The 13,958-nt window shown below is 44.1% G+C and overlaps 1 protein-coding gene across 1 annotated transcript in view; it reads right to left on the reverse strand.

The window, feature by feature from the left end:
- The window catches only part of PHF8 (PHD finger protein 8), a 3,148,719-nt gene that overhangs the window by 2,448,461 nt on the left and 686,300 nt on the right, over nucleotides 1-13,958 (reverse strand). Inside the window, exon 5 of the mRNA XM_044080095.1 lies at nucleotides 12,665-12,806. Within this exon, the coding sequence (XP_043936030.1) occupies nucleotides 12,665-12,806 (142 nt within the window). The remainder of the gene's footprint in view (nucleotides 1-12,664; nucleotides 12,807-13,958) is intronic.

Consider the following 13,958-nt stretch of genomic DNA (forward strand, 5'->3'; position numbering starts at 1 on the left):
GGATAGGCTGTAGATGAGATTTCTTGTAGTTTATGGTTATCCACAGATACAAGCAAGTCTGGAGAAACTGGTCATTTGCCAATATGAGTTGATGTCTGGTCGGACTGGTTATGAGCCAGTTGTCTAAGTATGGAAACACTCAAAATCCCTCCAGTCTGAGATGAGCTACTACTACTGCCATGCATTTGTTAAACACCTTCGGGGCTATGGTGAGTCCAAAAGGCAGTACTCTGAATTGGTAATGACTGGCTTCAAGCCAGAAATATAAATACCTTCTGGATCATCTGTTCATCTTTATATGACAGAAAGTACAGTTTTGTACCTACCATAAATGTAGATGTTCGAGGATCCACATTGCTGCAGTCCTTACTATTGGGTAGTCCGCTGTCCAGTCGGCCCGAATACCAGAGTATATGGCTGACGTCGGTCAGGGCGCATTAGACTGACGTCAGTACGTCAGGGTACTAATGCGCATGACCGACGTCATATCCTCAGTCTTTTCTTGCCCCAGATGTCAGAAGACCCTAAAAAGACAAGGCCCAAAATACCTGCACCAAAAATATGTACAATATATACAAAAATATATACAAAAATATCAGCATATAACCTCACCTACACAACCACCCCTAAACAGAGAGGGGAAGGAGGGAGGGTAAACTGGACTGCAGCAATGTGGATCCTCGAACATCTACATTTATGGTAGGTACAAAACTGTACTATGTTCTTCGTTCCACATTGCTGCAGTCCTTACTATTGGGTAGAATCCCAAAGCAGAGGTAAGGGAGGCTGGCAAATCAGAAAGAAGTAGGAGCTGACAACATGCCTTGCAAAACAGCTGTGGCAAAACCAGCCCTAGACTTAGAGTAGATAGGAAGGTGATAATGCTTGGAGAAAGTATGCACTGAACTCCAAGTAGCTGCCTCCAAAATATCCTTAGTTGCCACCCCCCTTAGAAATGCTGTTGAAGTGGCAGTAGCCCTAGTGGAATGAGGCCTAATCCCAGCTGGAATCTCCTTGCCATGATGGGAATAACAAAATGCAATGCAAAACCCAATCCACCTAGAAATAGTTTGTTTTGACACAGGCTTGCCCTCTTGAACTCAAAGCAAAAGAAACAAACAACTGCTGAGACTGCCTAAAATCCTTAGTCCTGCTTAAATAATAACGCAATTGCCTGTGTACATCTAAAGTGTGCAAAATCTTTTCCCCTTTATTTTGGGGTCTGCATAAAAAGTAGGCAAATGAATAGTTTGGTTTAAAGCCACACTAGAAACCACCTTAGGCATAAAGGAAGGATTAGTGCGTAATGATACCCTATCCTTATGGAAAATCAAAAGGGCTCTACTGCCATAAGGGCCTGCAACTCAGACACCCTTCTTGCAGAAGTAATAGCCAACAGAAAAGCAGTCTTCCATGACAAGTATTTCAATTCAGCAGTAGCCGCAGGCTCAAAAGGTTGTAGAGTAAGTTTTTCCAACACAAAATTGAGATCCCAAGCAGGAGTAGGAGCTCACGGGGGTCTTATATTCTTTGCCCCTCTAAGAAACTGCTTGAACAAAGGATGCGAAAACAATGGTGGGTCACAATCATAGTGAGCTGAAATTGCTGCAGCATGAATCTTAATGGAAGAGAAGGACAAACCTTTGTCCAATAACTCAGTAAGATATTGAAGAGCCACACTCAAATTCGGCTCAGAAATCTCCAAATTCTTTGCTGTACTCCAAAATAAAAATCTCTTCCATTTTTCTGCGTACACTTTCCTTGTACTAGGTCTTCTAGCTTCCATAATCACATTTAAAACTTGTTGAGGAAGTTGAGACCTGCTGTGTTTCAACACAGAATATGCCAGGCTGTTAGATGAAGAGAGTGAAGCTTGACATTGAGCAGATGACCGTCCTTCTGAGATAACAGATGAGGAATCAAAGGTAAAGGCCATGGAGGCTTCCTTACCAGACTCCTTAGTAGTGGGTACCAGTGTTGCCGAGGCCAATCTGGAGCTATCAAAATCATCCTTGGCTTGTCTTGTCTGACTTTTAATAGCACCTTTGGAAGAAGAGGCAGAGGTGGAAAGGCATACACATGAAGGTTTTTCCAACTGAAAGACAGAGCATCCACTTTCCAAGCTGTGTGATGAAACCCTTTGAGCAAAACTTTGGCAGCTGGTGGTTTAGTGGAGAAGCGAACAGATCTATGTCTGGAGTTCCCCATGACACTGTCAATTTCTGAAATACATGAAGATCCAGTTTCCACTCGTGGGGATCCATGATTTGTCTGCTTAACACATCTGCTAAGGAGTTCTGTGCTCGGCAGAAACCTTGCCTGAAGAGTTAGTTGCAAGCTTAGCGCAGTCTCCCATAAAATCATTGCTTGCCTGCATAGAGGATAAGAATGTGTTCCCCTTGCTTGTTGATGTACCACATGACAGTTGTGTTGTCTGTTAGAATCAACACCTGCCCTGGAAGAAGTAACTCCTTGAAAGCCATTAATGCAAACTGGACTGCTAACATCTCCTTCATGTTGATATGTAGATGCTGTAGTCTGGCAGGCCACTTGTCTTGTATCCACTTTCCATTCAGATGAGCTCCCCAAGCAATGTCCGAGGCATCTGTTGTTAAAATCTGACTCGCCTCTGGCCGGGTCACAGAGAGTCCCTTGTTTAGGTGACATTCCTGAGCCCACCACAAAATTCTTTTTGAAGGCAAGGTATTATTTGAATGACAGTGTCCAAATCCTGGCAGTGCTGTGTCCATACATTTTGAGATACCATTGTAGCTTCCTCATATGCAGTTTGGCATTGGGAAGCACCAGAATACAAGATGCCATGAACCCTAATGCTTGAAGGACTGTCCTTGCAGTCAGCACGGACTGATGAGACAGTTGATGGAAGTAAAGTGATAGACTCTTTTGTTTGTCCGGGGTTAAAAAGGCCATCTGGGCTGCTGTATTCAGTCTCACACCCAGAAAGCACATGTCTTGAGAGGGTACTAGACTGGACTTTATTTCCTTCACAGAATACCCTAGGCATCTTAGCACTGCTATAACATATTCCAGATGCTGTAGAAGGTCTTCCTTTTCTTGAGCCAGAATCAGGCAGTCGTCCAAGTAAGGATAGATTTGAATTCCTTTTAGCCTGAAGTAAGCTATCACTGGAGCCAGAACCTTTGTGAATACTCTGGGCAGTAGATAAGCCAAAGGGCAATGCAGAGAACTGATAATGAGAATTTCCAGCTCGAAAACGCAGATACTTCCTGCAACTCAGTCTTATAGGCACATGAAGGTAAGCTTCCTTGAGATCTAAAGTTACCATCCAGTGATCTTTGCCCAGCAGAGGTAAAAGCTGTTGTAACGTCAACATCTTGAACTTGGGAATGTCCAGATAAGTGTTGAGGATAGATAAATCCAAAATTGGTCTCCACGTGTTCCCCTTCTTTGGTACTAGGAACAGGCGAGAATAAAATCCTAGGCCCCTTTCTGATACAGGGACTGGCTGAATGGCCCCTATTTGGAGTAACTGAGAAATTTGCTTGTGAGCCTCTTTCCTTTGTGGAGGAGGAACGTCTGGCATGCCTTTGAAAGGGGGCAACGTATGGAAATAAAACCTGTAACCGTGGTGAATGATATCCAACACCCATCTGTCTTGAGTAATTAAATCCCAATTTTCCTTGAAAAGAGACAGTCTTCCTCCCAAAGGAGCTGCCAGACGAGAATCTACTGGCAGCTGAAAAGGCAGGTCATTGGGTCTGTTTGCGAAAGGACTGACCCCTGCCCTCACCAGAAGTCTGAGCAGGTGAACTCCCTGTTCTAGGCCTAAAAGAACCTTGAGCTCTGCCCCTACCACGTCTAGACCTACCCCTAGACTGGGAATCATAAGCAGGATATGTCCATCCCTTAGTAGGCCAATTTCTACTAAACTTTGGTGGCTGCACCTGCAAAAAATCTTTAACAGTTTGCATAGACTTAGCTTTGTCCTCCATTTTCTTTAAAACTGCTTCCACAGGCGAACCAAACAACACATCAGACTGTAAAGGAGCATCCAAAATCCTTGTCTTAACATGCTCAGCTAAATTCTGATCCCCCAACCAGGCATGCCTGCGAAGAACAGAACTAGTGGCAGCCACCCTCGAGGAGGCCTGTACAGCATCAAAACCACATTGCAAAGAATGCTTACCCACTTGTTCAGACACATGAACTAAATCCAGCAACTCTTTACACTCAATACCTTCCGCCAAAGCATCCACCTTAGATTTCAGTTGTGAAAGGAGATAATTTTGATATTTAAGCATGTGAAACTGACAATTCAATGCCCTCATGGCTAAAGTGGAAGAAGTATACACTTTCTTTCCCCATCTATCCAAAGCCCTTGCCTCTTTATCAGTGGGAACAGGGTTTTTAACCACAGAGGCCTTAACACCTTTAGGTCCCTGAGAAACAGTTTCGGGTCTGCCCTAGGACTCTTAAAAGATACTTATGAGCTTCAGGCACCCTATAGTACCTATCAGGTTTAACAGGAGCAGGAGGCAAAGAATCAGGGTTCAGGAAGCCTCTGCAAAACATCTTCCACCACATTCAACACAGGAGGTATAGCTAAGGGCCTATGCTGGGGCAAAACAAGAATTCCCTAAGCCTTTTCCTGGAATCAGAGTAATCCTGGCCTTCCCATTTAAAGTGCTCCCTCATGGAATGCAGAGTCTCTGAAAATGAGAAATCCTCAGGAGGAGAAGCTGTAGGAGTGGAATCATCCACATCAGAATCAGAATAAGGAGGATACTCCTGCAAATCTTCCGCAGAAGACTCAGAAGCCTCTGAACACTGTTCAAAACTATCAAAATCCGGTTCCACCCTAGGCCTCTTATCAGGAGGGGGCATAGAACCTCTAATCATAGTAATCAAATCTTCTGCCATTTTAAGCATATGTTTCTTAGGCACAGAACCTGAAATGCTAGGAGAAGCCCCCACTGAAGCTGAACTTGGCCTACCTCTCAAAGAAGTTTTGGCAACAGAAGGAGAGGCCCTAACTACCTTGGGAAGAGAGGGAAAAACAGTTACCTGAGAAGCCCCCTCAGCCTGGCCTACCTCCTGAGAAGGCACATCCTGTAACAGTAAAGTCTCTGCCTGAGACTCCAAAGAAACTCCTGGCAAAACCACTGGCTCCACTGAGCCTTCTAAAGAACCGACGTCCGGGACTGCCGGTTCATCAACCCTAGGCTTCGCTGTTTTGTCCTTGCGCTTCTTGGACGAAGCGGGCGTCGGAGCATCCGACGGCATTTTATAATTGCAACGCTTCCCAAACACTAACCTGGCACAGTCTAACCGTCTCTTAATAGTGCGTTTGTTAAACCTAGCACAAGAGCGGCATCCAACAACGTCGTGCTCAGGCCCTAAACAAGGTATACACAAGGTATGGTAATCCCTATGAGGTATCTGTTTCCCACAAGAAATACAGTTATTCACTTTTTCTGACATCCGGTTAAATACTGAGGCAAGAAAAAACCAAAATGTTCCCCAACGGGGTACTTAGCCAACTCTGATTCGGTCTGAAACTCCGGCTTCGGAAATATTTCAGAACGCCAACCTGCACTCGCAAAACTGCTTCTGCATCGGACCATGCGGCAAAAAAGACTGAGGATATGACGTCGGTCATGCGCATTAGTACCCTGACGTACTGACGTCAGTCTAATGCGCCCTGACCGACGTCAGCCATATACTCTGGTATTCGGGCCGACTGGACAGCGGACTACCCAATAGTAAGGACTGCAGCAATGTGGAACGAAGAACATCGTATCCTGAAGGTCTGTCGAGCACATCCAATCATCCTTGCCCAAAAAGGGAGAATGATCATCTGAAATTTGGTTCTTTGAACTATCTTGTTTAGTCTGGTGAGATCCAGAATTGGTCTCCTGTCCCCTGTTTTCTTTGGCACTAAAAAGAACCTTGAGTAAGTTTCGGATTCTATCTGGTCTGGCGGGACCTGATGAATGACTTTTTTTTTAGCAGTTTTTGCATCTGAATTGCTGCTTGTTCCCTCTGACTGGGTGGAAAATCGGGGATTTTTCTTGAGATTGGAGGCGGAAGAGGAAAAGAATATTATATATCCTCGGGAAATAATCCTCTGCATGCAAGTATCTTTTGTTATATCCACAAGGCTCTCTGGTGGAGAGATGAGCATCACCCAACTGCCTCCAGACGTGGGGAATCGGGCCTCCTTTCAGGAGTGCTGTTATGGTTTGTCAAAGAATGAGTCTCTGGAACCCTGGTTCTTGTGGGCCACCTCTGCCACATGGGCAATAATGTCCATTAGAGTCCGCTCCCTCCTCTGCCTCTGGGGGAACCTCCTCCACGTGTCTCCTTGAAAGGACCCCGAGACTTTCTGAACCACATTTTCTGACCAACTCTAGCTGACTCCTGGAAAAGGTTCGTTCAGGGGTCAAAAAACGCACACCCACAGCAGTCAGGGTCCTTCCATGCTTTTCACACCTGGCTAGAGTGTCCTTTACCTTGGAGCCAAATAAAGATGTTCAGTCAAAGGGGGCACTGACAAAAGAGGACTTGAAGGGCTCTACATACTCAAAAATGCATCTAGGCATGTCTCCTTATTGAAATGCCTGAACCCACTGCCCTTGTGATTCCCTCTGCTACTTTTGAGATCAGCCTCATGGATAAATTGGATATGGACTGAAAGGTAGTCTGCTGAGAAGTTACAGAGGCCTGACCTTCCTCAGAAACAGCACCCGAGAGGGTATTTGATAACTCCTTAAACAAATCCCTTTGTAATCTGGTAAAATGTGCCAAGCAGTTGAGAAACCTCAGTGCGAAAATGGATGAGGCGTATACATGCTTCCCAAATTTGTCCATCACCTGCTACTCCCTGCTGGGGGGGATGGACAGTGAAACTTTCTTCAGCTAATTCCTTCTTGGTGGTCACCGCAACGACCATGGCATCAACAGGAACTCCCTTACTACAGTGTTGTCTGTCCATAGGTGGTGCCATTATCTTGTCCAGTCACCGAGGAATGGGTTCTATAGTGTCTGGATCCTTCCACACCCATTGTGAGATCAAATCAATGAGCTCATCGGCGGGTGAAGTAACCCAAGGGGTAGATGGTACCAAAAGCCTTCAGGAGAACAGATTCCACAGACACTGTGGGTTACTGGACATCCAGCCACCTCTCTGCTTAAGGGTATCCAGGATGTCTCCCAAAAGAGATAACTTCAGGAGGTGACCATGGGGACCTTTCGACCTCATCGAAATCTGTATCCTCGGCTATGGACTCCTCTATGGAATCAATGTGCTTCCTCTTGCACATCATCTTTTCGGGGGCCACCTCAGTGAGATGCTCTGGGGAGGTATCAGAAAAGAAAATAACATTTCCCTCAAGAGAGAGCCTGGGGTTTCTGTACTGGCTGTCTCAGTGGAATGAGATGGTGATGCTCTAAATGTTGGGTCATCATGGTGGGAGATTTTGGATCCAAGAGGGAACATTCCATCAGAACTGCCGGAACAGAAAAGACCCTCTTCGCAGACTCAAAGGCAGATAGGCCTGGAGAAAAGGAGGATATCGGACCCAAAAAGACAAGCTTCTGGATCTTCGCCCTCTCCTGCTCCGTGGCCAAAGTCTGAGGGGGAAGCCAGAGTCAAGCTGTCCAGTGCTAAGGCTCCAAGGTGTAGAGATGGCTCCAAAAATCTCAACAGTCGAATGCAACACCTCGGACCAAACATGTAGGCTACGGCTCTGACAGTTCTCCGGATCCGATGGGACTGGAGCTCTCAGGGATAACCTTATCTTTGGATCCAAAGTTATGCTTGGATCCAAAACTGACGGATTCGGACAACTTGAATCCAGAGACACTGACACTACAGCTATAGTCACAGAAGGAACTTGTAACGGGGGAGTTGAACACATTCGGAACTCCTGACCCAGAGGGATAGGAGCAGAGGAAACCCCAATCTCTCCCTGCACTAAGAAGATCTTCGTCACTAGTCTTTCCACATCTTCTTCAGTCAGGCTTCTAGAAGAATGAGTAGAAAGGGTAGATGGAGATTTGGGGCACTCCAAAAAGGGTGAAGGTACTCTGCTCAGGACAGGATCCATGGAGGGAGAGTACCTTACTCTATGCAAGGGCTTCAATGCCAAGGTTGGTGATGTTGGATTCGATGCCCTAGGCTCCGACAACTTAGAGCTTGGCGGATCTTCTTTTTGACCATTCGGATCCAAAGTGATCAGATGATGTTTTCAATTTCAGATCCATAGTCAAGGTAGGATCCATAATTTTCAGTTACTTTGGATCCAGGGTTGAGACTGGATCTTTTGTTGATCTTTTTCTTGAGGTATCAGAGGAAGATGAAGTAGAAGGCCTCGGAGATGAGGATTTCCTACCACCTTCAGAAACAGCTTCTCTGATACAGAAGGAGAGAAGGCTTTTTAATATCAATTTATTTTTTTCTTTCCATTGAAGTGCATGGATTGAAACTGTGGCATACTGAACAGTCTTCCTGTAGACGATGAGGTCTCAGACAGTAAACCCATAAAGTGTGGGCATCAAAGAGAGAGAATTTATGCCCAAACTTTATGCATTTTTTAAATCCTGTTGGCTTTTCCTGACATGTTCAAAAATTTTAGGTAAGGGTCTAAATAAAAGGAGGAGAAACAGATTTTTTTTTTTTTGTTTGTTTTTGCATTAGCAAGCGGAAGGAAAAAGGGGGGAAAATAGCAGCAATGGTAAGAAGAAAGTACAGATGTGTACACTTACCATAAATGTAGATGTTCAAGTGTATTCACTGCTGCAGTCATCACATTTGGGTTATCCCTGGCAGGGTAGCCCTCAGTCGGCCCGAATACCAGAGGCTTAGTATTTCTGCGTCGGTTGCTGTCACTCCAGGACTCACGTTAGGTCGTCAGTGGTATACAAATAGACAGCCGACGCCATTACATCAGTTTTTCTTGCCCTAAATCTCAGGAGCCCCCCCCTTAGCACTGGACAGTTGGAAGGGTGGCGTAATGGTTAAGCTGTTTGCCTTACAAACACAAGGTACAGGGTTTGAATCTCACAGGGGATAATTGGCTAGACTTAAAATGGCTCGCAAGGGCAGTTAGCCTAGTACTAACCTATGAACCTATAAGGAGCTAGGTTATGGTGGAAAACCACCACCAATAGAAAGTAAATACCAAAAATTCCTTGTAAGGTGAGAGAGACAGAGAGACAAGGGGGATGGAGGGAGGGAAACTAGGACTGAAACAGTGAATACACTCGAACATCTAGATTTATGGTAAGTGTACACAACTGTACTATGTTCTTCGTGTTTCGCTGTTGCAGTCATCACATTTGGGTTGATTCCCAAAGCTGAAGAAAAGGGTGGAAGCGGTCAAGAAGACTGGGGGCTGGCTAGGATGCCCTGCAAGACTGCAGTGGCAAAGCCTGCCCTGGATTTGGAGAAGATAGGCAGGTGGTAATGCTTGGTGACGGTATGAACAAAAGTCCATGTTGCAGCCTCCAGGATGTCCCTGGTGGGGACCCCTCTGAGGAAAGCTGCAGAGGAGGAGGTTGCTCTGGTGGAATGTGTCCTGAACCCCTTGGGGGGAGGTTTTCCATGCTGTTTGTAGCAGAAATGGATGCAATGTGCTATCCATTTGGAAATTGTTTGTTTGGATATGGTCTTGCCCTCTGCTCCTGCAGCAAAACTGACTAGCAATTGATCAGTTTTTCTAAAGGATGTAGTCCTGTCTAGGTAGAATCTGAGCTGTCTGTGCACATCTAGATAGTGCAGAAACCTTTTGAAGAGGAGGAACTCCACTGCTTAGACCTCTGCATTCCCTGGGGCTGTTGTCTGGTGGGCCTGCTTCTCCTGGGTCTGAGCTGAGCTGACGTCGGGGGGGGGGCAGGAAAGGACCAGTGCTTGGAGGGGCAATGCCTACTGAACCTCAGTGGCTGGACCTGTAAGAAGTCTTTAACTGTCTGCATAGATTTAGCTTTTTCTTCCATCTTTTTTGGGACCTCTTCTGCCTTGGTGCCAAATAAGTTGTCTTTGTGCAAAGGTCTGTCCAATAATTTGGATTTAACATGGTCTGGCAAGGTCTGTTCCTTAACCCAAGCATGTCTTCTAAGTACTGAACCAGTAACCGCTGCCCTGCAAGATGCTTCTAGGGCGTCAAAACCACAGTGTAAGGTGTGCTTAGTTACTTGACTTGCAGAATGCATTAACTCTTGTAACTCTATTTTCTGCATAAGCAGGGAAAGAAGATAATTTTTGTTTGAGGTGTTCCATGGTATGTTGCTGATATTTCAGCATATGGAACTGACAATTTAATGCTCTAATAGCAAGAGTAACAGAGGTGTATACAACATCCAGGACAGAAGGAATGGCCAGAGGTCTGTGCTGTGGAAGATCTAAGAATTCCCCGAGTCTCTTTTTTGACTGAGGGTAGTCCTGACATTCCCATTGGAAATGCTCCCTTAAAGTATGTAGGATTTCCCTAAAGGAAAGTCCTCAGGTGGAGAGGCTGCAGGGATGGATTCCTCTGCATTGGAATTCTCATAAGCAGAGAGGGAATGCAGATCTTCATATTCAGATGCATCAGAGTCATTGGACTCCTGTTCAGATAAAACTACTAGGGACAAGTCTCTATCTTTTGGAAGGAGTAGCCTGGCTTCCTCTGATAAGCATTACAAGGTCTTCCGCCATTTTAAGCATTTGAGACTGAGGCAAAGAAGCAGGGGCCTGAGTTTGGGTCGTCGGTTTTTTGGGTGTGGTTCGTACCCTGGGCCTTAGAAACTCAGTAGTTTTCGAAAGAACTGTAGAATGAAAGAAGTCGTCGGTCTGTGTCGAGAATCGGTAGTGCGAAGTACTTTCTCGGAAGCCGGTGCCTGCCCAGTGGCTCTGGACCCATCCAAGGTAGAGACATCCACAGGATCCTTAGTCAAAGCGTCTCGCGGCTTACCGGACTACGAAAGGGTCTTGTTAGCGGCCTGTGAATCCACAGAAGCGGGCATCAGGGGCTGCAAAAGCACCTCACTGAGGACCGGAGAACTGACTACTAGCTTAACGGAAGCGCCGTCGGCAGTTTTGGACCTGTGCAGTCGGTCTTTGTCTTTATCCTTATGTTTTTTTCGAAAGATCAGTTGTCGGATGGCTTACCGAGGACTGAGAGCGAAAATATCTAGCTACAATAAGGGCCCGACGACTTATAGTTCTGGTGTTGAACAAAGCACAAAAGCGACAGCAGGGGACATCGTGGTCTGGGCCTAAACAAGTGACGCAGTAGGAATGAAAGTCTTGGTGTGGTATTTGCTTTCCACAGGTGAGACAATTGTTAACTTTTTCTGACATTGGTTAGAGCAAGAAAAAAGGATCTCCAGTGGGGTACTTAGCTTTAGAAGACTTCAACTTCAATTTGGAAATGAAAAACTCAGGTAGCGGCCGACCGGCACTCGTGTGAACTGCTTCTGCTTCGGGCTCCTCGGCAAGAAAGACTGATGTAATGGTGTCGGCTGCCTGTTTTTATACCACTGACGACCTGACATCAGTCCTGGAGCGACAGCAACCTACGAGAAATACTAAGCCTCTGGTATTCGGGCCGACTGAGGGCTACCCTGGCAGGGACACCCAAATGTGATGACTGAACATTTACCTAGGTAAAGGAAGAGATACTAATGATAGTATCTGCAGATTACACAAGTACAAAAATGAGGGAAGAAAATTAGACAGGAATTATTAAATCGATGAAAACGGAAGTAGGATTAGGTTTAAGACAATACAGATTGCAAGCAGTAAGGAAAAAAAATATAAGAAAAATAACTGTCGCATATCTCTATGAAGCTCAAGAGTAGCAGTAGACTACCTCTTTTTGCTGAAGCAGCAAATGAGATCTAGGGCAATTGGGGTTGGAGCACTGTGGATAAGGGAGAAGCTCAAGAGTTCCTGGTTGCCATGAATTTTAGTAACGGCCTAAACTGATCTGAGGGATCTGATTGGAACCATCAGTTGAGGACAGAATAAAAACTGACATCAGACAGAAAAATATAACAAGTACCTGGGGGAAGTGGGAAGAGATCCCTCACACTTACAGAAAAACAGATTATCAGACACTGAAAGCCGCAGACACAAATGGGGCTCTAGCTTACTAATGCAGACAGAGAAAGAAGTATGTTCTGTAATGTGAGTAACCATGTAGTACTTATCTTCCTTACCTCTTACTGGGCAAAATTACATATGACATTCAGAGAAAAAGACGATGCTTTTGCATTCTTGTGACATGGATAGACAGACATTCTGAAAGTAACTCAGGTCTCTATTACAGTGAGCAGGAACAGGTCACAAAGAAAAAAAAATACATGCCATCCTGTAAACATTACTGGAAAAGGAAATACCTCTAGAATCACATTTATGGGCTCCTGCTAGGTAGGGGGGAGAATAAGCAAGTTGTCTAGGGGAATGCCTTAAATGTTCAGTGTCAATGGAAGGCTGCATAAAGGGCATGTACGTAGTATTATTAAAAAATAAATAAATAAAAATCAATGATTTCTGTGTAACAAGGGATAGTAAAGTGGAGTGAATGGTTATGAAATACATGGGAGTGTAAACTCCAGATCAAAACTAGATCAAAAGACCAAAATTGAGAAATGTGTTTCTCCAGAGCATTTCATGTTCATGCTATAAGGTAGGACTCACCTGGTTTCAGAGAACTCCAGGCTGATCACATTGAGTACTTTATCCCGGCTTGGACTGTTGTAGTATTTCACAAATTCTGATAGCTTCATCTTACAGTCTGCCTGACGTACCACATCAATTACATCAATGATCTTGTCTCCACCTGAAAGTGGATTAAAAGAAACAAGAGACAATTTCAGCAAAGAAGATAAATGTAAATCAAAACTCAAGAAGCCCAGACAAGTAAAATACACCGCAGTTTACATTCTGAAGGAGATACCTGCTACTGCTCAAGGTTTTAGTGACAAAATAACTCTTACTTCATGTGCTGAAATTAAAAAAAGAAATGCGCTTATGTGGGACTATAAAAATGAGATATTCACACGCTGCAAGCACATGTAAACACACAAATCAGTGTAAATTAAAAAATAAATAAAACTATATCAGCTAGTGTTTTTTAACTCATCAAAATTGGAAACTCAGTGTTAGGGTCATTTCATTCAGATACAGTAACATAATAGTCTCTCTTCTTCCAGTCAAACCAAAGACATGGAATATGTTAAAGAAATGGAAAGAGAAAATTCTGAAGTAGAGAGAGAGGGAAAAAATGTAAAAAGAACCTTTTCAACCAAATAAACTTGCCTACTTTGCTACTAGGAAATACACATTTTTTTAAATGCATTTCTCTATATCATTAGAAAAGTTTAAGTTCTTATCCCATAAGTTTACTTATTTTATTACAACTGAGTGCCAAGTTAATTTGACTAACCATAACCATTTTACAGCACAGACCCAGGGAGAAAAGCTCCATAAACAGTACATTATACAGTAATGACAGAAATACTACAAAAAGATGCATAATAAACATTAAAATTAAACAGCACAAAAGTATGAAAGCTATACAGCAGCAAACCAGTAGTTTAACACTGTAAACTGTGACACTTGAAAGTTTGGGTCAAAGAGTACAAGTACTTTTCTATACATACAAAGCTCTACTGTGTAGTGTGTCTTGGATAATTTCCCTTACTCTGAAACACAGTGATACTGAAGGTAGCACAAATAAGAAGCAGGGGTGTGATGAGGCGTACAGGGCTGCACTCTGCAAAGGTGCTTTTCAGAAGTTAATTTGAATTTTATTTATTTTTTTTTTTACTGTTAACACTTAGAAGTCAAACATTGCAGTTTATACTTTTGAGTGTTAGACTTTGGTATGGTGAACTTCTGTCATACTCTCATGTTATGTACTCACAATAACAAAATATCTGTAAGAATAAGGTCCAGCTGCAGTAAAAACAGGAGTGATGCTGGACCTTAT

This window comes from Protopterus annectens, chromosome 8.part0 (genome assembly GCF_019279795.1).
Source record: "Protopterus annectens isolate FY-2018-M chromosome 8.part0, PAN1.0, whole genome shotgun sequence".
NCBI classification, from domain to species: Eukaryota; Metazoa; Chordata; order Ceratodontiformes; family Protopteridae; genus Protopterus; species Protopterus annectens.